Source organism: Euprymna scolopes, chromosome 35 (assembly GCF_053919585.1).
Source record: "Euprymna scolopes isolate OS-2025 chromosome 35, ASM5391958v1, whole genome shotgun sequence".
Taxonomy (NCBI): domain Eukaryota; kingdom Metazoa; phylum Mollusca; class Cephalopoda; order Sepiida; family Sepiolidae; genus Euprymna; species Euprymna scolopes.
In genome coordinates, this window is record NC_136516.1 from 62,158,133 (window position 1) to 62,183,420 (window position 25,288).

Here is a 25,288-nt window from a genome sequence, read left to right on the forward strand (position 1 = left end):
AATGTTTTTTTTTGTTTTTTTTTTCTACCTACCTGGCTAAGTTCTTAGTGGTTTCACTTATTTTAAAGCGTTTATTATGTTCATACAAAGTTAATTAAAAAAAATTTTTGTTCTTATTTTAACGATGTTTTTTGGAGTCATAAAAACAATAATAAAAAAACAAAACAAAAAAATTAAAAATTGGGAGCGTTACTTTTTTGTTTTGGTTTTTTAATTATGATAGTTTTTTGTTGTTATGTTTTCGTTTTCTCTCATACCAAATGCAATGCACTCATGCGTTATTTAAAATTATAATTCTATCAATTATCAACATTTATTGTCGTCTTGTCAAATTTTGCAAAAATTAACTAATAAATCAAAAGCGAAATATTTTTTTGGCGCGAGAGATGCCATGTGCTAACAATCTCTCGTTAACTCATTTTTAATTTTTTTAATTTTTACTTCAAAATTCTAAAATCAATCATTCAGAGAAAAAGTAATCACTAAATAAATTTATTAATCAATTTTATTGAAAACTCCGCTATCGTTTATCAAGAATCTTTTTAATTTCATTTTTTGTTGGTTGTTTTTCCGAGGGAGATATAACCCCCCCCTCTCTAAATTATATTTCAAAAAATATTAAAATTTTGGTTTGTATTACTGTACACATAGATTCGAAAAATAATAAACTAGACAAAATACTGTTAGAAATTCGCTCAATATATATTACCGTGACATAGGTTGACATATATTCGGTGTTTTTTTTAATAGTATTTTGTCTAGTTTATTATTTATAACACCTATTCCCGAACTTACTGTGTTTAAGAGAGAGTCGGCCGCTATTTTGAATTGTCCAATACATCGGTAAACACTGTATGTTTTTCGAGCTGAATAAACATGTTACATTGAATAAAAACACGAAAAATATATCCAGTTTGGTAGGAAAGTAACTTATCTTGCCTTTGATAACATTTATTTGTTATATATTTGTTTTTTGACAATTTTTTCGAATCTATGTGTACAGTAATACAAACCCAAATCGATTTTACCCTTTTATAACAACAGTAAATAAGTAAATTCTTTTTATATTAATATAAAAAAATATGCGGTCTCGTTTATGAACATAATAAACGCTTTAAAATAAGTGAAACCACTAAGAACTTAGCCAGTTAGGTAGAAAACGGACACTTAGAAAATCGATTTTATTTAAAAAAAAAAAAACATCAAACAAGTAAAAAAAAATTTTTTTTAATATTATGGGGGGGGCGGGCTATAGTCTATTTTAAAAAAACAATTTCTCCTTCAAGAACGATCATAAAATGTGTTTTCAATCGATATTTATTCAATAAGGGACCAGTTTTCCTACCTAGCGAAAGGGGACGAGTTTTCCCGAGACGAGTTTTCCGGAGACGAGTTTTCCCGAGACGAGTTTTCCCGGGACGAGTTTTCCGGGCACCTATAAAATATGTTTATTTTTCTATGTTTATACTGGTTATCCCCCCTAAATCGGGATTTTTGTTGCCATAAACGGCAACTACTTTTCAATAAATCGCTTCGCACTAGAAATGTCGGAGAATAATAAAAGTAAAGGACTGATTTGCTTTGTCACCGTTTCCGGTAACGCTCCGCAGAAAATAAGGAAGTACGTTAGCTGACTATAACATAAAAAAAAAAATAAAACTAGCATTTTTTGTGAACAGGAAGTCCGGACCATTTCTACTTCAAATCCAGGTTTCCACTTGACACCGGTACGGTCGGATTTAGGGTCCCCCACCCCCATACTTCCAAATTGCCTTTTTCCCACCCATTATCATCTCCAGAACACGTGGGTAAGTTTGCTACAAGGTTATTACTGATGGAAGTTTTATGTAATTTTAAGTGAAAACGAACACGTGCTTCTAAAGAGGCGGAAGTGACCTTGCATGATAACCTTTCTCGTCGGATTATTATTATTCGATAGTTGCATTACGTAAATAATGAAGTTTTATCTCGATGATATGAATCTAATTGGATTAAAGTTCTATCTTTTCATTTTTAATACCAACTGAAAGAGACTGAAAAATAAAAGCGGATTCATTTTCCCGTGAAATCGCGAGTGAAACGAGAAAGTCTTTTAACTAAATCAATTCTTTCTGATTTTTTGGTGAAATTCTCTGGAATAATTATTTCATCTGGAATTAAAATTGAAAAGAAAAAGTTAATTTCTTATTTGTGAAATCAATTAATTCACTGAAATGAAACTGGATGCCAGAGAGGTTTCTATCATGGTAAGTTATTTTTTAACTCCTCAAGGCACAAACAAATAATAATAAACCTTGCGTTTCTTGTTTGAAATTTTTTTACACTTTCAGATTTTCTTTTAAAGAATCATCAATCAAACGACATTGCCCGGTTGGAAGGTCTATAGAACAGCAATTTAAAATGTACAATAGTTTTTACAATTAAAAAAAAATTATTTTAAAGTCTATTTTAATTATTTTTGGTTGTTTTTAAACGAAAACAATAATACTTACGTAATTATCATCTTTAAAATAAACCCAAAACTTATGAAATTTTGATGAAATAGATAATATTTTGGGTAAAATTTTACATTAAGGCCGTGCGTCTTACATTCGTATATAACAAAATATTTTGTAGATTTCTATGTGCTAATAACGAATCTGCAAACCGTTTCCGTCGCGCAAAAATAGTTTTCATTATATGAATAAATTACTTTTTCGAAAAGTGGGTGGTCACTTTTCCATGTAAATTTAACTTAAAATGAGTACCCACTTTCTGTCCACCTGAGAGAGGCTGCATTTTAGTGTTTATTGGCAAAAAGGTTGGTTCGATTAGTTTTTCTGTTTTTATCTTTCAACTAGCATTTCAGCCCGGCTGTTTGAGCGGTGCCCGGAAAACTCGTCCCGGGAAAACTCGTCTCCTGAAAACCCGTACCCCCCCCTTTTTACTAGGTAGGAAAACTGGTCCCTACTTGAATAAATATCGATTGAAAACACATTTTATTACCGTTCTTGAAGGAGATATTGTTTTTAAAAGAGACTATGCACCCCCATAATATTTTTTAAAATTATTTTTAACTCTTGCTTAAAAAAAACAAACTTGATCACGGAGTCAAGATACGAAAACCGAAACCGAAACCAAATATTTATTGGTACTTGTACAGTTTAATCAAAAAAAAAAAAAAAAAAAAAAAAAAATGAAAATATCGAAAAAAGTTTAAATTGTATGTATCCGTTATGGAACGGAGTTCTCCGAAAAAAAAATTCACTTAATTTCATCAAGTAGTTTTTTTTTTTTTTTTTTTTACAGCAGAAAACCGTACCACACGTTTTTTATGAGAGCGCGTTGAAGGCGGCCATCTTGGATTTAAAAACAAAATTGTTTGAATTTTAGAAATGCCAAAGGGAGATAACTCCAGTTAAAGCACTGACGGTATTATTTTACTTTAAGGCCCGTCTCACATTCGTATAAAAGAAAATATTTTTTTTTTTAGATTCCAATGTGCTGAAAAAGAATATGAAAACCGTTTCCGTCGGAAATTTATCGTTTGCATGGTATGAACCCCTGCATGTTGGAAGTACGAGCGAGCGTTTTCAATGGCGGAATCGCACGCGCACTCGCGTACCTGACGGCCTTTTCACAGAGCAATAGTAATGTTTGGCGGAAAATTTCGAAGTAGATGAAAAACAAGAAAAATAAAACAACTTTGCGGGGGAGGGGGATGTCGGAAAAAAACTTTTTTTGTGGCGGACAAATCAGTTTTTTTTGGGGGGGGGTTAAGTTGGAATAGCATTAATAATCTGGTAAATCTTTGGCGGAAAATTTAAAAGTAGACGAAAGAGGCCCTGTTCTTTGAAAGAGAAACAACCTCTATTGGCCATTATGTGGACCTGGACCTCAAATATAAACAAGTGTCTACGATAACGCACAACCATATAACGAAATAACGCAAAATATATGAAAATCAAAACATTTATTGTATAAAAAATATATCAAAATATAATTTTAATGTATTAATATAATTTCTTTTCAGTGAGTGATTCATAAATATGATAAAAACATTTTTTTTTTCAGAAAGATTGTATGAAAATGTATCAAAATATAATTTTAATGAGTGATTCATAAATATTATAAAAATATTTATAATTTTTTTTGTAAAGAAAGATTGTATGAAAATATATGAAAATATAATTTTCATGAGTGATTCATAAATATGATAAAAACATTTATAATTTTTTTTTGTACAGAAAGATCGTATAAAAATATATCAAAATATAATTTTAATGAGTGATTCATAAATATGATTGTTGAATTGTGTAGTGGACTTTCGGTCAGCGTTCAAAGTGGATAACTTGACAAAGACTAAAGTTAATATTTATTTTATTTGATAAAATAAAATTACACAAATAAAAATGTGGCACAAGGCCGAAAAAGGGGGGTGGGGGTTAATGTTGACCTAACTAACATAACGTTAACTTAACTAGACTCTTTCACCAAAATACCAGAATCACTCTGTGGACATCCTACTTAAACCCCGAAAGTTACAAATATATATACATGATGTGGGGGGGTTGGGGATAAAAATCTTATTTACAAAATTGGATGAAAAATATACAATGCTAAAAGGTGGTTAGTAAAAAGAACCCCCTCACTACTAATTGTGGCGGATAAAAAGTTTTGCCAGTCGAAAAGATGTGGGTCCCACGAAAACTGACTTTATTCAAACACAACAAAAATGGCCCACATCTCTGGCAAAACAGTTTATCCGTCACCTAAGGGGCCGGGATTGGGGGTTATCGAACCAAAAGTGGGGAAAAAAAAAAAAAAAATGGGGGACGCTGGGACAGGGAAAACCAAAAAAGGGGATTGGGGCGATGATAGCATGCATACTCTAGCTAAGTTAAAAATCGAACAAAAATGCCTAACTAGCCTACTCTAGGAGGTCCGATGCATGTCTATGTTTGATCAAGTCACCCAAAATCCTTAAAAAAACCTAAGCCACTCAAAAAAGAAATTCAAGATTAGCTCCATTCACTTTACACAATCGCGAAACTTTCACCCACCTGTCGTTGAAATTCACAGAAGTGAGTTTCACCTTCTCCAGCTTAATTCGCATTTTCAATCGATATTTGAAAATGAGGACAAGCTGGGGAGCAGTGAAGGTCTCACCTCCGTAAACCTCCTTCTGTCGCGTCGTCCAAATCACGCCTCTCATAACTGCTAGTAAACACAGAAAAACATAGCGTTCTTCTTTCTTCATGGTGGGTGCCCAGTTGCAGCACGGGGAAACCGACTCCAGCACAAAAAACCGCTCGCTCAGCATGCGAACCGTGAAGCCTTCAACTAACTCACACAACGGTCGAACAATGGCGCAGTGGAAGAAAGCATGATCAAGGTCTTCCTCCCATTCTCCGCATCGGACACGATTGGGTGTCTCCGTAAAACCCGCTGCGTAAAGTCTTTTGCCGACCCAGAGGGCATTTCGTATTACCAGCCAGGTGAGTGATGCCTCGTAATTATCGAAGCAGCTCGACCCAGGCGCCCAAGGCCATATTAAGCGGCGCTCCTCCTTCGTAAAACCGAACTCCTCAATCTTTTCGTCTCGAACGGATCCCCTCACTAAGGCCCGATATAGCGCCTTGCGAGACAACAGCTGGGTGTCAGAGAGGCTTTCTTGGACCCGTAGAAGAAATCTCAAGGCCTGCCGACACTCGCGATAGAAAGGGCACTCGTTTCGGAACAACTTGTGTGCCTCTCCTCTAGCCGAATGCACACTCTCCAAAGCCTGAAAGGCTTTCTTAGTGTCTTCTATCCAGAAGACACCGTTTCCCTCACTTGGTGTACACATTCGATCCAGGTATATCAGCCTAAGAGTGTGTCTACGTATTTGCACACTAGGCATACCCAGACCGCCTTCAGACGGATGCAGGTAACAGACCTCCCGAGTAACCATGGCTTGCTTTCCGCGCCATAAGAATGCAAAAAGAGCACGCACCAGATCAACTAGTGTGGTCTCCGGGAGTGGAAGTACTGATAGACGGTAAAGGATCAGGGGGTAGATATGAGAATTGCATACCTCCGCCCGACCCTTCAAAGACAGATTTCTCAAGGCCCACAAATGAGATGCGACCTTGACCGCTTCCAATACCTCCGACCAATTTTTCTCCAGCTGGAGACCGGGGCCAAACCAGACGCCGAGTAGCTTGCATGGCCCATCAGTCCAACCAAAGGGTCCCTGAAGGGGCATACCCCTCCAGGCACCGATACGTAAGCCAATAGACTTAACGTAGTTAATTATGGCCCCTGTGACCTTGGCATACCGACTTGTTTCTATGTCAACGACTCTAATCTCGGCACTGCTCGTTACAAGCACAGTCACGTCGTCAGCATAGGCGGTATACTTTACCGGGGTAGAGCCACCTGGCAAAGTAATCCCGCGAAGGACCGGATTCACCCGAAGCTGGCGCAAATATGGCTCAAGCGCCAGCACATATAACATTGGGGATAACGGACAACCTTGACGGATCGATCTTGTTAACATGAAGGGTTTCGACCTCACCCCATTCACTTCTACCATAGCACCAGGGTTGGCATACAAGAGGCAAATCCAAGAGCGAAACTGGGGACCAAACCCAGCCGAGCGAAGAACAGCCTCTAGGTAACGATGGTCCACTCTGTCGAATGCTTTGGACTGATCTAAGTTTATCAGCGCGGCTTCTGTGTCGACTTTTTCTACGATCAAGCGTATCGTGTGCAAATTGTCTTGAATCGTCCGGCCCTTAACAGAACAAGTCTGTTCGGGACTTATTAGACGGTGTAAGACAATCTGCAGACGATTTGCTAAGATCTTGGCCAAAATCTTTAACTCTGTGTTTAACATCGTTAAGGGCCGGAAATTACCTATCCCATCCCCTCCATTTTTATCTTTGCGTAACAATTTAATGATCCCCCTGGTAAAGTACTGAGGTATGCACCCGTTCCTAAACCAGGAGTTAAAAAGTACGGTCAGCAAAGGGATAAAAATGGGCGACAGCCTCAAATACACCTCGTAGGGCAGACCATCTATCCCAGGGGTCCTGTCTAGCCCGACCTGTTTCAAGGCCTCAATGACTTCTTCCTCTTTTATGCTACCTTCACACCTAGCTGCTTCGGTCGCCTCCAGGCGAGAAAAGTCGGCTAAATAGGTGTCAAACTGTTCAATAGTCAGACCGGGCTCCTTGGTAAAAAGTTCCTGAAAATGAGTCCGAAAACCCTCCAAGATTCCGTCGTTTGAAGTTACGGTTCGTCCGTCCGGCAATGTGACACTGGCGATGTGTCGATCTGCAGAACGTCGAAACTCCTCCGCACGCAATGACGCGGCCATGTTTGTTGCCTCGTTTGGCGCTCTTTTTAATCTAGCCCTAACTAATACTCCCTGGTCCTCCCTGTTATCCAAGGAGTCCAGTTCAGCCTTAACTACAGTATAGCTAGCACTATCCCCCTCCTCCACCGCCCTTTCTAATCTATCTTCTAGCGCCGCTTTCGCTGCTCTAGAACTACGTTTGAGCCGGCGACTAAAATCAGCAGCGAAGGACCTAATGACTTTTTTAAGGTTGCCCCACCACTTATTCCCGATGATAGCCCCCGTCAATTCCCTCTGTATTGTTAGTAGAAGCTGTTCCCGGAAGTCCTTCACATCGAACAACGACGTGTTGAACTTCCAGTAACTAGCCATCCTAGGTTTAACACTATCTAAGTTTACTCGAACCCGGACAAGCCTGTGGTCCGAATAAACTATACTATGAAAACTTGGACAGTCTAAAAGCCCTAAGTCGACTCTCCTAACTAAGAACCGATCGATGTAACTCGAAAGTTGCACCGAATCGGAGCCGCGTCTACCTGTCCAAGTCCATGCTAAATCCCCGGGTTTTTTGTTCCGAAATTTATCGACAAGATCAAACTTGTCGACAAAGTCTCGAAACGCTTTAGCATCCCGGTTCTGATTAGTATCCCTTCTGGTATTAACCCCGCGATCTAATTCGGGATCCAGGACCGCGTTCCAGTCTCCCGCTAAAACTAACCGTCGAGACGAATTCATGAAAGGCTCGATTCGCCGAAAAAAGGAAACTAGCTCAGCATGGTTATTGGGCGCATAAACCCCAATAAAACGAAATGCCACATCCTTTACGGTAACATCTAGAACGAGTAATCTTCCCTCTGGATCTGCATAAATAGGGTCACACGACGCATCAAGAGTGCGCTTAACTAGCCAAGTAACCCCCCTTGCATGGGTATCATAATGTGCTGAATAGAGCTGAAAGTCTCTAAGGAGCACACCCTGATAATCACTAGGAATGAAGTGAGTTTCCTGTATACAACAAATATCCACACCAAGGCGTTGAAGGTCGCGTGCAACTCGAAGTTTACGAGAGGCGTCCCTCAACCCTCGGACATTTAAACTAGCTAATCTTAAGGAAGCCATCTTGAGTTACTTAGGGTTGAGAAACCTAATCAAACATAGACGGTGTCAAGACACCGACAGCTGTCCCCAATGATCCAGTGGTCATCTCAGTGGTGATAGACCCGTCAGGGGACAGACCGCCGATGTCTAGGGGGAAGGTTAGTTTAACTACCCTATAAAGTGAAGGATGGAGTTTGATGGGGACCCGTCCAACACATCGTTTTCTAATTTCGATTAATTCGTTGTCGTTGAAATAGGCTGCTGGAGGATAAAGGTTGAAAGCAGAGTTTGCTTCCTCCAGCATAGTCCATAGTCCTTTGGCCTCCTCGCGTTTCCTGACAACTGTTAGTATGTGGTTTGTTTTAAAATTTTCAGGGTTAGTAATGTCTTTTTTTTGGTATGATTTGAAAGCGAGGAGGTTTCTGTAATCTTTCCTGCTATGGGACTTCATTATGGTCTCTACTTCTGCCGTGATTTTGCACACATCCTTCCCATTAAAGAAGGGTTGTTGTTTTTTTTTCCTTGATTCAGTCTCTACAGAGGGGCTTCTATGTCTTTTCTTATCTGAGGGGGGAGGAGGGGGCATGTCTGTTTTCATTGGAGAAGGGGGAGGGGTGTTCTTGGGCGTGTTGTTTGGCGAGCAGAATGGTGACGGTTTGGGGGTCTTTTTGGAGGGAGAACCTAGAGATGTCATTTTGGTGTCTCTATGGGGCAGAGAAGCTTTAGTAAGAGGGGGGGCTTTGCGAGGGATTTGCTTTTCTTTTGAGGTCGGTTTTTCAGGGAAAAGGGATTCAGGGAACTCTTTCTCCTCAGATTTTCTCCTTTTCTCATCAAGAGTCTCTTTTAGTTTCAGTAGGGTTTTGAATTTATTGCCCCCTGGGTCTTTACTTGTTCTAATTTCAATTTTCTCTTCTTTAGAGAGGGACTTAGCATAAGTCTTGGGTGGGGATTTTTTTGAAAGAGGGATGAGTGTCCAGTTGTCCTTCTTTTTGGGGGATTGTTTTTCTGAATTAAAAGTCTTTTCAAACTCCTCAGGTGTGATTTCATTTTTCTCTTCTGCTGGTGTCTGGGAATTGTCCTTAGGTTCTACATAACCTATTTTCCGGTCATTTGTAGGGATAACTTTTACGGCTGGCTTCCTTTTGGGGCATGTGTAAGTGAGATGGCCGACTTCCCCACATATCCAACATGCTGGTCTTCTGCCTGCGACCACGATTGGCAGCTTCTCTACTCCAGCCTCCAGGTAGTAAGGTATACGTAAAAATGCTTCTGCATTAAGCAGAATGTCAAAAGTCCATACTCCATTATAATGGTCTTCTTCTATTCCGGTTATGTCCCCAAACTTAAGTAAGAAAGCGGCTAGGTATTCCCCGGGGACAGCACCAGGAACTTCAAAAATGGACACTGTAGTTCTTCGCCTTCCTAAGTATTCCATTCTCAGAACGTATTCGTTGGTAATAATTTCTTTTTTTGTCATAGCTACGCATTCGTCTTCCGTCTTAAAAAGAGCTGCCCATGTGTTATATCCTTTACATTTTGTAATCCGCTCAGCTCTTAAACCTGCTGATGCAATTAATTTGGTGACAACATCTTTCGTTGATCTAATTAATTTTTTGGTTTTGCGGTCTATTACAAATAGAGAAATAGTCCTCTTAGCAAACTCCTGTAACCGCGGTTGTTCCAACTTAATACCCGTTTCTGTTGTAAATTCAACACATTTCTTTGCGTCTTCGACAAATTTAACCACGTCGATTTTTACTTTTGGTGGTTTTGTCCATCCACCTAATGCCTCATCTTCCTTCACCTCAACCGTCGGCACACAGCTGGCAGATGCCATGGCCGGCGTATAACAAGAGGAGAGAAAGATAACAGTCCAAAAAAAAATTAAAAAAAAAGAAAAAAAAAGAATCCGGTAATTGAAAAAGTGGTGCCGGGGGAAGAAGAAGATAAGCAATAACAAATTTAACAAGGTGATAACAAAATATTAACAATATAACGCGCAGAATAACAATATACGAACCAACAAATTTTTAACCATGTAACTTGAACGATGAAGACGTAGTCAGACAAAGACTAAAGTTACTTCTCATGAAAGAGGAGAACTATTTATGGCACAATGGGAGATTCCATTGTGCACACATGGGCCAGTCTATTCCTTGGATTGTGATTGGCTGAATCACCTGATTGGATATGCTTGTACATAAATACAAGCCCTCAGTCCAGCTCAATCTGATGTCTGTCTTGTGCATGAGCTGAACCCTTGGTAAGTGTTGCTGCTATTATTGTTGTTGTTGTTGTGTGTTATTGACTAACACAGTTCTTTCGATTATTCTACATCTCCCCTCCCCCCCCCACGAGTAGGCTGGGTTGTGTGTGAGGTGTATCTCTCTTTTAGGCCTAGTTTGTTGTGTGGTAGTAACCTAGAAAGAGCTCGGGGAATCCTTGATCGAAAGCGTGGGGATATATGTGTGGTTTGTTGTTGGGGTTTGGTTGCTGTGTATGTGCTATTACAGGGAGATAGTGGGATATGCAAGAATGTAGTATCGCTTGAGGGAATTGTTGGTCCTAGTGCTGCACTTGGTATTGGGGTTGGTGTAGGCTTAAGTTCGCATTTTCTGAGGAAACGGCGGTTCCTAAGTGTGATCCTTCCGGATCCGTTAACCCTGATTCGGTATTGTCGATCTGGTAGGGAACTGATGATTTTGCCCGTTTTGTTCCATCTGCGATTGACTGGATTTTGGATGGCTACAGTGTCACCAGCTTGTAATGGTGGAAGGTTGTGGGTATATTTATTGTATCTTTCCACTATTTTTGCATTGCGGTGGTGGAGCATTTCCTCGCGATGTTGTGCCGCTGACACCCATTCAGGATGAGGCTTGTAGAGGATTGGCTGTGATGGGATGGAGTCACGTAGTCGACGGTGAAGTAATAATTGGGCCGGTGATAGGCCAATGCTTTGGATTTGGGTATTCCGATACTGCAAGATGGCCCGGGCAACACTGTCATTGTCCAAGGAACCGTGGGGGCCTGTGTTTCCTTTCACAATCCTCTTTGCAGTTTTTACTGCGAGCTCTGCCCTGCCATTGGATTGGGGATACGCAACAGAAGATAATCTGTGCCTAACACACCATGTTTTCAGGAATTCTTGGAACGTGCTGGAAGTGAAAGGTGGGCCGCCATCGGTGCTGAGTTCTTCTGGGGCACCATATGTTTGGAACAGTTGTCGGCATATGGACATCAATTTGGTTGTAGTAGTGTGACCTGATTCTAGGCGGTATAAAATTAGCCAACCAATTAGCCTATCTGCGCAGGCAAGGTATGTGTGATCTCCAATATAAAAAATATCCATGACGATTTGTTGGAATGGCCACTCTGGGGATCGTGTTAGAATGATAGGTTCCCTTGGTTGACTAGGTGCGATGGTTGAGCATACCATGCAATTCGCTCTAATACTGCGGATTGATGCATCCATCCCTGGCCAGTACACCGATTCGTTGGCACGTGCTTTCATGCCGACTACTCCTTGGTGTGCAGAATGCAGGCAGTGTAGGACCTTTTTTCGTTGTGTTTTGGGGATGACGATCCTTCGATCCAACAATACTAGACCATTGTCAGTGCTAAGGCGGTGCCTCACCTCCCAATACTCACGGATTTCGGGCACAGTGAGATTACGTGTTTTTGGGAAGTCTTGCTGTATTGTGTCTATTAATTTGTTATATTGTTGATCGCCACGACCTGCTGAACGAATTAGGTCTGGTGATATCATGGCTATATTACTGCTGTCTGCAAATGTTGCTATTAAGGCTGTTGACTCTGTTATGTTGCTTATGTTGTTCTCCTTGGATTACCATTCTTTTTGGCAGTTATTACCATAGTACTGCACCAATCAGTAGGCATACCCAAGGGTACTGGAGCTATGATACCTTTTTCTACATCCTTCCAAAGGGCTTGTCTTACTGGTTCCTTGAAGTGGAAGGGTACAGGAATTGGGTTATGCCTGGCTTTAGGGATTGCTCCCTCTTTGAGGTGAATGTGGGCAGCTGGGCCGGACATGGCTGGAAATATCCCATCTTTGTTGAATGTCGTTTTGGCAAACTTTTCTAGGAGCCAGCTCTTAAGTTATCTTCTGTTGCAGGAAAAGGGAGGTTTTGATTATTCTACAATGATAAACACATAATTTTTTTTTGCACAGAAAGATTGTATGAAAATGTATCAAAATATAATTTTAATGAGTGATTCATTAGCAGTATCAGAATTTTCAGCTGAGTCGCCATAAGAAACATTTGTTTGAATAGACACCTATCCGTCTATCAGATTATAACAATATGAAAACGTAATTTAAACCCGTAAATTTTATTTCAATAAAATGAGCAAAGACCAAATTTTAATATCATAAAAGCTTTAATAGAGAAATAAACAATTTTATTTATTTTTCCTTGGATTTCTTCACTTAACATTTCACGGAATGTCGAACAAATAACACTAGTTGAATCTTACGATATTTATTTTAACTGGCAAAATATCACTTACCTGGTCCACATGAGTAAGATATGCTTTCTTTTAATCTTCCTGTATGAGAATTTATTCATATTTATGTATTATAATCCATGTATTTTTTAAATGGAAGGATTTTTCCAACACATATCACGACAAATCATGTCTTTAAAGAAAGTTTAAAGAAACCGGATGTTAAGATTCTCACTTTGTTATCCACGGAAGCCTATAAATGTAAAAAAACACTAATTCAGAAACGTTAGTAATCTCGATATGGGATTATATTCCTCCAAATTTTCCACTTTTAAAGGTTTTCGGGGGCGCTGAAAACGGAAATAACCATTTATATATACGGCAAACGAAACTAGTAGTTTCCAAGATAAGAAATTTTACAAATGGTCACAAAGTGGGGGGGGGGTCACTTTTCTATAATGGACACCCACTTTATGGCCACATTGTGGGTTTGTTTTGCAACATTGTTGCATTAAATAAAGACACTAAAATATTATCCAGTTAGGTAGAAAAGTAACTTATCTTGCCTTTGATAACATTTATTTGCTATATTTTTGTTTTTAGTTTAGACCAATTTCTTTTTAATCTATGTGTACAGACAGACAGTAATGATACAAACGTAGTAACTATTACTTTATCGCCGAAACATTTTCGGCGATAAAGTGTAGAAATTACCTGAAAAATAAATTTTTTTTACTCAAATAAAGTTTAAAAAGTCCAAATAAAATTTAAATACAACTTTCTCATCAGTTACAGAAAGTAAAAAAATACGTGTAGTAAAAAAATAAACTCACCATTATTCCAATAAAATTCTTTAAAGACAAGTAAATAAGTCTGATTAAAAGAATGCTTATGGTTTTTCTGTCCGACTTATAAATACCAAAGGGAGATAACTTATCATCCTTTTTTTTAATGTTGGCGTGTTTATGCTATCGTACATGAACACTGGGATCTTTTATTTTTGGATTTACACGGATTACGGAATAACGAGCATATGAAATGTAATTTTTTTTTTTTTTAATATCTTAAAGAAATACCTGAATTTTTTTTATTTATTATACTATAAATCTGCATTATGGGGTATCGTCTTTTTTTTTTTTTTTTTATATCGAAAAAAAAGGAAACCAGGAATTAAATATAAAAATATACACTGACCGAAAAATATTGACTGGAAAATTCTAAACAAAAAATAAGCTTCCACTTAAAAAAAAGCACAAAGAAAAAAAACACGTGGTTATCGAAAAAAGGATTTACATTTTTGGACTTTACCGGTAAATTTACAGATAAGTGTTCTTTTTTTTTTTGTTTTAAATTTGAGTATTTTATTTATTGATGTTTTATCTTCAATTTGTGATATATAAAACGTGTGAACAAAAATTAATTATTAAAATTCTCATAGACATTTCAAAATGGGGGGGTGAATTTATAAAACAACGTTTGTCTAAAATATTATATTCAGTTTATCGGAAAGAGCATAAAATTTTACATTCACCCTGATAAAAACGTAAAAATTGAACGAATAGGAAAATTTTGATGGATTTTTAAAGTTTCAAAATTGAAAAATATTCATCTCATAAAAATCAATTGATTTCACTATGTAACAAAATGGCTGCCTGAGCGCACGCACGCTCTTTGTAAACACTGTTTGTTAAAAAATGAAAAATAATATTTCTATTATTTTTTAAACAACTTAAATAGTTTATTTTGGAAGTATATTCTATAAAGAAAATAAATAACCCACTTTAGAAAGAGAAATTACAAGTTTTCTATATTTTATTCGCAGTTTTCTGTTAGGGGGGTCAAAAATTCCCCCAAAATTCTGATACACCTAGTGATTCATAAATATTATAAAAACATAATTTTTTTTCGTACAGAAAGATTGTATGAAAATGTATCAAAATATAATTTTAATGAGTGATTCATAAATATGATAAAAACATTTCTATTTTTTTTTTTGTACGGAAAGATTGTATGAAAATGTATCAAAATATAATTTTAATGAGTGATTCATAAATATGATAAAAACATTTATAATTTTTTTTTGTACAGAAAGATTGTATGAAAATGTATCAAAATATAATTTTAATGAGTGATTCATAAATATGATAAAAACATTTCTATTTTTTTTTTGTACAGAAAGATTGTATGAAAATGTATCAAAATATAATTTTAATGAGTGATTCATAAATATGATAAAAACATTTATATTTTTTTTTTGTACAGAAAGATTGTATGAAAATGTATCAAAATATAATTTTAATGAGTGATTCATAAATATGATAAAAACATTTATAATTTTTTTTTTGTACAGAATGATTGTATAAAAATGTACCAAATATAATTTTAATGAGTGATTAATAAATATGATAAAAACATAATATTTTTTTTTCAGAAAGATTGTATAAAAATGTATCAAAATATAATTTTAATGAGTGATTCATAAATATGATGAAAACATTTATAATTTTTTTTTGTACAGAAAGATTGTATGAAAATGTATCAAAATATGATTTTAATGAGTGATTCATAAATATAAAAACATTTATAATATTTTTGTTCAGAAAGATTGTATAAAAATGTACCAAAATATAATTTTGGTTTGTCAACTTAAAACTAAAATACATGTTGGAAAGACTTTTTTTTCTTTTTGCAGTGGCAGACAAAACACTTTTTTAGGGGTGGGGCGTTAACCTAAAAGAAAATGGCAAAATGATCCATTAATTTTCTTCATCGGTTGATGATTCATCCATGATTGGGAGGGGAGGCTCCACTCGCTGACGTGGACGTTGGGGGGGGGGCGGATAAAGGCGTGCAGCATGAAGAAAAAAATGGAGAATTCCATCTGCGCCATATTCCTTCACAAACAAGTATCTGGCCAAGTATTGGTATAGATACTTACTTCGAATGCCAGCGTGCTTAACCCATTCCTTAATGTCTCTCCATAGGCGCTCTATGTTCTGTGTGTGAACATCGCAGTTGGCTGGGTCGACGAAATTTTCTGAATGGTTCACCATATAGTGAGTGTAACCGTGGTCTTTGAGCGAATGGTAGGCATCCCACCGGTCACTCATTATAGTCGACCCAGCACGTATATATTTTAATATAATTGGGAGGAGAGTCCCTCGTTGCACCGACAGGTCCACCAGTGGAATAACAAATTATTTTTTGCTATGTCTCTCTATCCCACCAAACAGCCAAATTTGGGATAGAGGACGGCCTTTATTGTACTTGGCATGTACCACTAAAGTCTCGTCTATTTCTACAATGACATTAGCGCCACCGATGGCTTCTTGTTCCGAAAACCAAAAATCGGTAACCTCACTGCAGAACGACCGCCAGTCAACAGACGTTTTGGTCGATATTTTTAAACATTTAACCATTGTAGCATGGTCCCAATGCTTGCTAACAAACAGAATTATTTTCCAGTTATTTGCTTGTTAACAAACAGAATTATTTTCCAGTTATTTGCTTGTTAACAAACAGAATTATTTTCCAGTTATTTGCTTGTTAACAAACAGAATTATTTTCCAGTTATTTGCTTGTTAACAAACAGAATTATTTTCCAGTTATTTGCTTGTTAACAAACAGAATTATTTTCCAGTTATTTGCTTGTTAACAAACAGAATTATTTTCCAGTTATTTGCTTGTTAACAAACAGAATTATTTTCCAGTTATTTGCTTGTTAACAAACAGAATTATTTTCCAGTTATTTGCTTGTTAACAAACAGAATTATTTTCCAGTTATTTGCTTGTTAACAAACAGAATTATTTTCCAGTTATTTGCTTGTTAACAAACAGAATTATTTTCCAGTTATTTGCTTGTTAACAAACAGAATTATTTTCCAGTTATTTGCTTGTTAACAAACAGAATTATTTTCCAGGGTGAAATTCAGCAGTCTTGAAGGAATGTTCCTTTATAATCACTAGTGGTGAAGTTACAATATCTTCTTTTTTTCGATTTTGAAAGAAGATAACTCCCTCGGCATCTCCACTGACCCGTGTCCTCTCTAAAGGTGCACTCTTTGCTGCATGTATCGCATCTAATCTTGCGTGCGAGAACGCCATGGCTTCTCAGAAATTCTAATGACTCTTTATCATTATTATAAAAAAAATGTATGGTTTGAAAATAATCCAACGTGCAATCTGTACAAACGGCCATATTTTTAATTAATTGATAATCTTCCGTGGGAGGCGAGGGGAGCGGGATAAGGGTTAGCCTCGAACCTTCAGTACGCATTGTAGCCACAGAAAACTAATTCATTTCATACTATGCAAACGGTAAATTTCCGACGGAAACGGTTTTCATATTCTTTTTCAGCACACTGAAATCTACAAAAAAAATATTTTTTTCTTTAAGAACGTGAGACGGGCCTTAAAGTAAAATTTTACCGCACTAACACCCCTTCCCATCTTTAATGCTAGCTTTTCTTCCTAAAAATCGAACATTTTGCTCAGTATCATAGCATTGTTCTTTCGCTGTAAAAAAAAAAAAACTACTTTATGAAATTAAGTGAATTTTTTTTTTTCGGGGAACTTCGTTCCATAACGGATACATACGATTAAAACTTTTTTCAATATTTTCATTTTTAATGTCTTGACTAAACTGTACAAGTACCTATTTATTAAACTGTCGGACATTTTTTTTGTTCATAAGTAACACTCGACATTACTTTTTTTTTTTTTTTAACTAAATAAACTCTTCAAAATAAGTTGAAAAACCAAAAAATGTCAAAGCTAGGTAGAAAACTAAAACTTAGAAAAATTAATTTAATTTTTTTAAAACAACAGTAAACAAGTAAAAATATTTTTCAAAAATATTATGGGATGTCTTCTCTTTTAAAGACAATATCTTCAAGAATGGTCGTAAAATGTGTTTTCAATCGATATTTATTGAATAAGGGACCAGTTTTCCTATCTAACAAAAGGGGTCGAGTTTTCCTAAATTCATGTTGAGCAAAAAGAAGAAAAACGGTGAATTTTTTTAACTTTGACCCCTATTATGACCCCTTAAAATTTATTCTTTGGGGCTCAAATCAAGTTAAGTTAGATCCATGTCCAAGGAACCTATATTTAAAATTTCAAGTGTTTAGACCTAAAATTGTCGGAGGAGTTTGGTAGAGTTCTCAAAGGTCAAATCGTTGAACTTTGACGCCTTAACAGCCAAATTTCTGGCCGAAAATCTTTGTCAAAGATTTTCCCAAATCTCAGTACCCTTTATATCAAAATTTCAGTCTGTAGACTTCAAATTGACAGAGTTATTGTGTAGGGAAATGTACACAGACACAATCACTTTCATAGATATATAGATAAAGACACGAGGAAATTAAAAAATAAAGAAAAATCGGTATTATTTTACTTTAAGGCTTGTCTTACATTCGTATAGAAAAAAAATAGTCTTTTGTAGTTTTTGGTGTGCTTTAAAAGAATATGGTAACCATTTCCGTCGCAAATTTACCGTTTGTATCGTATTAATCCCTTAACTTTGGGACTATTTTCCATTTCATAGCCCAGCCTTCTTTACGCTACACCCGAGCATAAAAAAATGCTGTTAAATGTTGTTCGAATACACCCACACATACGCACGCACATACACACACACACACACCCACACGTACGCACGCACATACACACACACACACACACACCCGAGCTGTGACGTCACTTCCTTTAAAGTGAAAACCAGACATGCGCACCCAGAACACTAACTCCAGTATAAAAGTCAACAAATCCTGTTAACTTCCCTTTTTTCGTCCGGACCAGCGTTCGAGCTGTTTAGTCGACGATCCAACCGCGTGCTCTAACGTCACTCTATCTCCCCTTCGCCTTTGATCCATCAAAACAGACATGTGTGCAACGCTCTACTGAGCTTAACCCTCTCTTTCTGCAGGCCGGCTTGCCACTTTGCGTTTCTCTATTGCATTCCCCCTTTCCTTCCACGCGCATAGTCGTCAACGGCTGAATGAACACGTGTACACTGAAGACTTTCATTTCTCAACAGAAAATAAACAAAATGTTTATTTTATTCCAGCATTTCATTTTTTGTTCCTCTACTCCATTTCCTTTTGCTTGCCACGCGCAACATGAAATGGTGACCCCTTTATTTAAAATGAAATGAATGAGAGTGAACGAAACACACGGTGTAAGCTAAACCTTTTCACACAAATTCACGGCACACACGAAAAATGATTTTTCTCTAACAAACAAGCAAACTTGTTGACCACGAGGAGGAACAATTTCAAACCACGCACACGAAATTGAAATATAAAAATTTCAACACAAAACAAAAAAACAAAATGGAACTTCAACAGACGGATTCCTACAACGAAACCATGGCATTAAACATTCCACCCTTCAACCTGACAAATACAAAAATATGGTTCATCCAACTACAAGCCATATTTGACGCTAAACGGGTAACGTCACAACGAGCACGTTATTGTTATCTAGTGGAAAAACTGCCGTTGAAGGTGGTGGAGGAAGTCACGGATTTCCTCGAAAATGTACCGGAGGAAAGACCGTACGACACGTTTAAGCAAGCAATCCTGCAACGAACCGGTGTTTCTAACGAACCCATGCTTCGTAACTTGTTCACATAAGTTGAGTTAGGAGACCGTATGCCTTCTCAACTACTTCGCCACATGAAAGTCTTGCTGGGAGACAACAAAATGTCGGACAGCATTATGAAGAGTCTATGGTTGGGTAAATTACCCCCCACTACCAAACAAATCCTTGCTCCGATGTCGTAGGAGATGGCAACAGAAAAGCTCGCCGACATAGCCGACAGAATTCATGAAAGTTCCCGGAGCCGACAAGTATACGCCCACCAACGGCAACCTGACCAAAACTGAGACGAGGAATTAGCAGAATTAAAGTCGGCCGTTGAAAAGCTTTTGAAGCAGCTAGCCGACGCACTTCAAACGCGTCAACATTCTCACAGAAACCACAATGACACGTGGCGAAATTACAGGCGAAGAAGTTCAAGCGGGAACTGATCCACATCACGACATAGACAAGATGTGTGTTTCTATCACAGGAGATTCGGCGTCGATGCGAGAAGATGCACTACACCCTGCACGTTCAAAAAACCGGCACAGGGAAATGAACCTTCCAGCCAGTAACGACGACGACTGTAGCTGGAGCACACAAAAAGGTCGTCTATTTTATATCCGAGATAAAATTCACGGATATAACTTTTTAATAGACACTGGAGCGGAAATCAGCGTCATACCGACACTGCATGGCCATCCAACAGGGACCCAATTTTTCAACCTACAAGCCGCCAACGGTAAAAAATACCCACTTTTGGCGAAAAAACCTTAAATTTAAACCTTGGAATGCGGAGTAATTTTTTATGGAATTTCACTATAGCCAGTGTGATTACTCCAATTTTGGGGGCGGACTTTTTAGCCCATTTCAACCTGTCTATTGACATGACTCATCACACATTGATAGACAACGAAACGAAGATTTCAGTGAGAGGAACTACCTCGAAATTTTTAACCACCGGAATCAGCACTGCCTTATCCGAAGATTTACATGTCCGCCGGTTACTCCAAAAATTTCCTCAACTTTCCCAGCCATTTAAAAACACGGACCCCATCAAACACAGCGCTAAGCACTATATTAAGATAACAGGACTGCCCGTCTATTCAACTCCCAGATGCTTGAAACCGGATAAATACAAATGGGCAAAATCCGAGTTTCAAAACCTACTCCACATGGGAATAATACGGCCCTCGAAAAGTGCTTGGTCATCACCACTCCACATAGTACAGAAAGCTGACAACACCACATGGCGACCGTGCGGAAATTTTAGACGCTTAAAAGCAAAAACTGTTTCAGATAGATATCCTATTCCCCATATCCATGACTTCGCCAATGGACTCCAAGGCGCCACAATTTTCTCCAAACTGGACCTCGTTAAGGCATATTTTCAAATTCCAGTCGCGGAAGAAGACATTCATAAAACCGCACTAACCACACCATTTGGCCTTTACGAGTTTTTAAGGATGCCTTTTGGGTTGAGAAACGCCTGTCAAACTTTCCAGCGTTTGATTGACAAAGTTTTCAGAGGTCTGTCGTTCATATTCGCTTATGTGGACGACGTTTTAATCACCAGCAGAAACCTTGAAGAACACCGGCTACACCTGGAACAAACTTTTGAAAGACTGTCACATTTCGGTCTTAAACTAAACACTGATAAATGTGTTTTTGGCCACCAGGAATTTCAATTTCTCGGACATTTAATTGACAAGGATGGAATCTCCCCTTTGCCTGAAAAAGTAAGTGCTATTTCGAATTTCCCTCTACCGACATCTGTCAAGCAAGTACGCCGTTTTGTAGGCATAATTAACTATTACCAACGTTTTTTTTGCCTAACTGTTCCACGTTACTCGCACCTTTAACGGACTTGTTAAAAAAACGAACCAAAAACCAACAGTTAGTTTTGGAAGGACCTGCACTACAGGCCTTCGAACATTCGAAAACTGCTTTGGCAAACTTCACCAAACTTACATATATCCAAGATAGCGATGCAACGGAACTTACGCTTACGACGGACGCATCGGAAATAGCAGTAGGAGCTGTCATTCGCCAAATTTCTGATAACAAAATGACCCCTATTTCATTCTTCTCTGCCAAGTTAAACAAAGCGCAGACTAAATATAGCACTTTCTCGAGAGAGTTACTTGCAATTTACCTTGCAATTAAGCACTTTAAACATCTCGAGGGCAGAAAATTTTCCATTTATACGGATCATAAACCTCTAACATTTGCTCTACACACACATATCGACAAATATGGTCCACGAGAAATTTGACACCTGGACTTTATAGCCCAATATTTTACCGATATACGGTACGTAAAAAGGACAGGAAAACGTAGCTGACACTTTATCTCGCGCAACAATTGCTTCTGTAAATTCAACTCCACTAAGTATGGAATTAATAGCACAAGAGCAATTAACCGATACCACACTCCCAGCTATAATGGACAAAACTTCACTGAAGCTGAAAGAAATGGCGATACCATTCGGAACAACAAATTTCTATTGCGATGTTTCACAAAAACACCCTCGCCCTTATATTTCACCCAGCCTCAGACGACAAGTTTTCCAGCACTTCCAAAATTTGTCCCACCCAGGAAAACGTACCACTGTGAAATTAATAGCGGAACGTTTTGTTTGGACAAATATGAATACGGACATCCGTAGTTGGACCAAAACTTGTATTCCTTGCCAAAAAAACAAAGTTCACAGGCACACAAAATCACCTTCAGGAACTTTCAGTGTACCAGATGCTAGGTTTACTCATGTGCATATCGACTTGGTTGGACCTTTGCCCACTTTAAAAGGACATACACACATCCTTACTATAGTCGATAGATTCAGCAGATGGCCGACAGCAATACCAGTGAAAGACATATCAGCCGCAACAATAGCCAGAGCAATTTTACAAGATTGGATAGCGATTTTCGGAGTGCCCTCCGTAATCACAACGGACAGGGGCTCACAGTTCCAATCAACTCTTTTCGCTGAATTCAACCATTTGTTGGGAACAAAGCACATTAAGACTACTGCCTACCATCCTTGTGCAAACGGTATGGTGGATCGATTTCATAGACATTTAAAAGCATCTTTGGCTATGAACGAAAACAAATTGGACTGGTCAGACAATTTGCTACTCATTCTCTTAGTAATTCGCAACACTGTGAAGGAAGATTTGCAGAGCATACCTGCAGAATTAGTTTTCGGATCAACACTGATTTTACCAGGACAATTCTGCGAAAACAATACAGACATTTCCCCAACGACAACTTCTGTGACGGACTTAAAACAAAATGTCACAATTAAAATTTACTCCAACCAAAAAGCCAGACATGAACATTTTCATTCCAAGCGATATTTACACATGTAAATACGTTTTTATCAGGAACGATGCAGTAAAAAAACCACTATGTCCAAATTATTCCGGACCTTATTTAGTTCTCGGCGGGAGTAAAAAGTATTTTATGATATTAAAAAGAGAAAAAAAGACACTATAGCAATAGACAGACTTAAACCTGCATTCATAGACGAACAATTACACATTTCTCCTACTCCAATACAAGAACATACACACTCAGAAATGGACAAAGAGATTACAAAAAGCAACACACCACAAACAACAACAACAAAAACTGGTCGCAAAGTTTATTGAAAACCAGACATGTGCACCCAGAACACTAACTCCAGTATAAAAGTCAACAAATCCTGTTAACTTCCCTTTTTTCGTCCGGACCAGCATTCGAGCTGCTTAGTCGACGATCCAACCGCGTGCTCTAACGTCACTCTATCTCCCCTTCGCCTTTGGTCCATCAAAACAGACATGTGTGCAACGCTCTACTGAGCTTAACCCTCTCTTTCTGCAGGCCGGCTTACCACTTTGCGTTTCTCTATTGCATTCCCCCTTTCCTTCCACGCGCATTGTCGTCAACGGCTGAATGAACACGTGTACACCGAAAACTTTCATTTCTCAACAGAAAATAAACATGTTTATTTTATTCCAGCATTTGAGTTCTTTGTTTCCTTCATTCAATTCGTTTAATTATTTTTTCTTATAGCGAGTTAGGGTATTTTATATCCTGATCCGCAACAATGTGCACTCGCGTACCAAACTGCCTTGTCACAGTGTAGTATTAACGAAAAATTAAAATTAGACGAAAAACGTCACGCGCGCGCATACAAAATTGCCACCCGTGAAAACATATAGAATTACATGGTTTAATATATGAAAAAACTACTTGTCTTTCATCTTATTTTAATTATTTACCAATACAAGGCAGTTTGGTATTCGAGTGCACATTTAACAACATTCGTTTATGCTCGCGCGTAGCGTAAACAAAAGCTAGGCTGTGAAATGGAAAATAGTCCAAGAGTTCAGGGGTTACTACCATGCAAAAGAAATCAAACAAAAAACTTTTTAGCCAATAAACACACAAAAAATGCCCCCTCTCTCAGGTGGCCAGGAAGTGGGTACTCATTTTAAATTAAATTTACATGGAAAAGTGATCACCGACTTTTCGAAAAAGTAATTTCTTCATATCATGAAAACTATTTTTTTGCGACGGAAACTGTTTTCAGATTCGTTTTTAGCACGCTGAAATCTACAAAAAAATATTTTGTTATATACGAACGTGAGACAGGCCTTAAAGTAAATTAATACCATATTTTGGTACTTATGCAGTGCATAAGTTATGCACTTATTAATGTTATTTAGAAAGCCTTAACATGGGGAAAGGAGAGTGTTTTGTAACTATTCTGAACTTTCAACTAACAATTTAATAAAAAATATATCGTAAAACTTTAATTTAACTTGAAAATACTATTTAAAAATGGTGCGGTTCAATAAGTGCATAAGTAGGTGTATCAGAATTTTTTGTGAATTTTTGACACCCCTAAACACAAAACTGCAAATAAAATATAAAAATTTTGTAATTTCTCTTTTTAAAGTGTCTTTATGGAATATACTTCCAAAATAAACTATTAAAGTTGTTTTAAAAAAGAATATTATTTTTTTATTTTTTAAAAAACAGTATTTACAAAGTGCTTGCGCATGTTCATGCAGCCATTTTTTTTACGTAATGAAATCAATTGAGTTAAATTTTTTCAATTTTTAAAGTTTAAAAATCTCTCAATTTTTCTATTGGTTCAATTTTAAAGATATTTTCAGGTTCAATGTGAAATTTTATGCTCTTTCCAATAACTGAATATAATATTCTAGACAAGCGTTTTTTTTTTTTTTTTGTTTTTTTTTAATTCCTCCCCCGCCAGTTTGAAATTTCTATTAAAAATCTCACCTCAAATTTATATATCACAAATTGAAGATAAAAGATCAATAAATAAAATAAGCTGATTTAAAACAAAAAAAGAACAGTAAAGTCCAAAGTTTTAAACCTTTTTTTTAAAAAAACATGTAGAATTTTTTTGTTTTTTTAAAGTGAAATCTTGTTATATTGTTCAGAAAATTTCGTAGAATTACGATAATTTTTTCTATTTCATTCAATTTTTTTAGATATTTAAAAAAAAAAAATTCACTCCGTAAAGAAGAAATAAAATATATTAAATCAAAAACTCATGTATAAAAAAAATAAATAAAAAATCGGTAGACTGTTTTTGTTTGTTGTTTTTATTTTAACGGCAAAAACTTATAAGTGAAATGGGATCTTTTGCATATATGGTGGCCCATGTTTACTAACTTGTGTTTACAACACGCAATAGAAAGAGACATTAATTCTGTCGCTTAAAGCCACCGGAGATTTATACTCAAAGAAAAGAAGACATTTGTCTCCCTTTATTTCAACTGTGAAAAACAACTGATGTCGCGT

The 25,288-nt window shown here is 37.2% G+C and overlaps 1 protein-coding gene across 4 annotated transcripts in view; it reads left to right on the forward strand.

The window, feature by feature from the left end:
• The window catches only part of LOC145259882 (FAST kinase domain-containing protein 3, mitochondrial-like), a gene marked incomplete at its 3' end in the record, with an annotated part of 232,796 nt that overhangs the window by 19,649 nt on the left and 187,859 nt on the right, over positions 1-25,288 (forward strand). The window contains 1 exon segment of one of the 4 annotated variants that reach the window (XM_080117762.1): positions 1,529-1,808. Coding sequence is in view for 1 of the 3 variants with exons in the window: in XM_080117760.1 (XP_079973886.1) it covers positions 2,214-2,246 (33 nt within the window). 4 annotated transcript variants of the gene reach the window in all.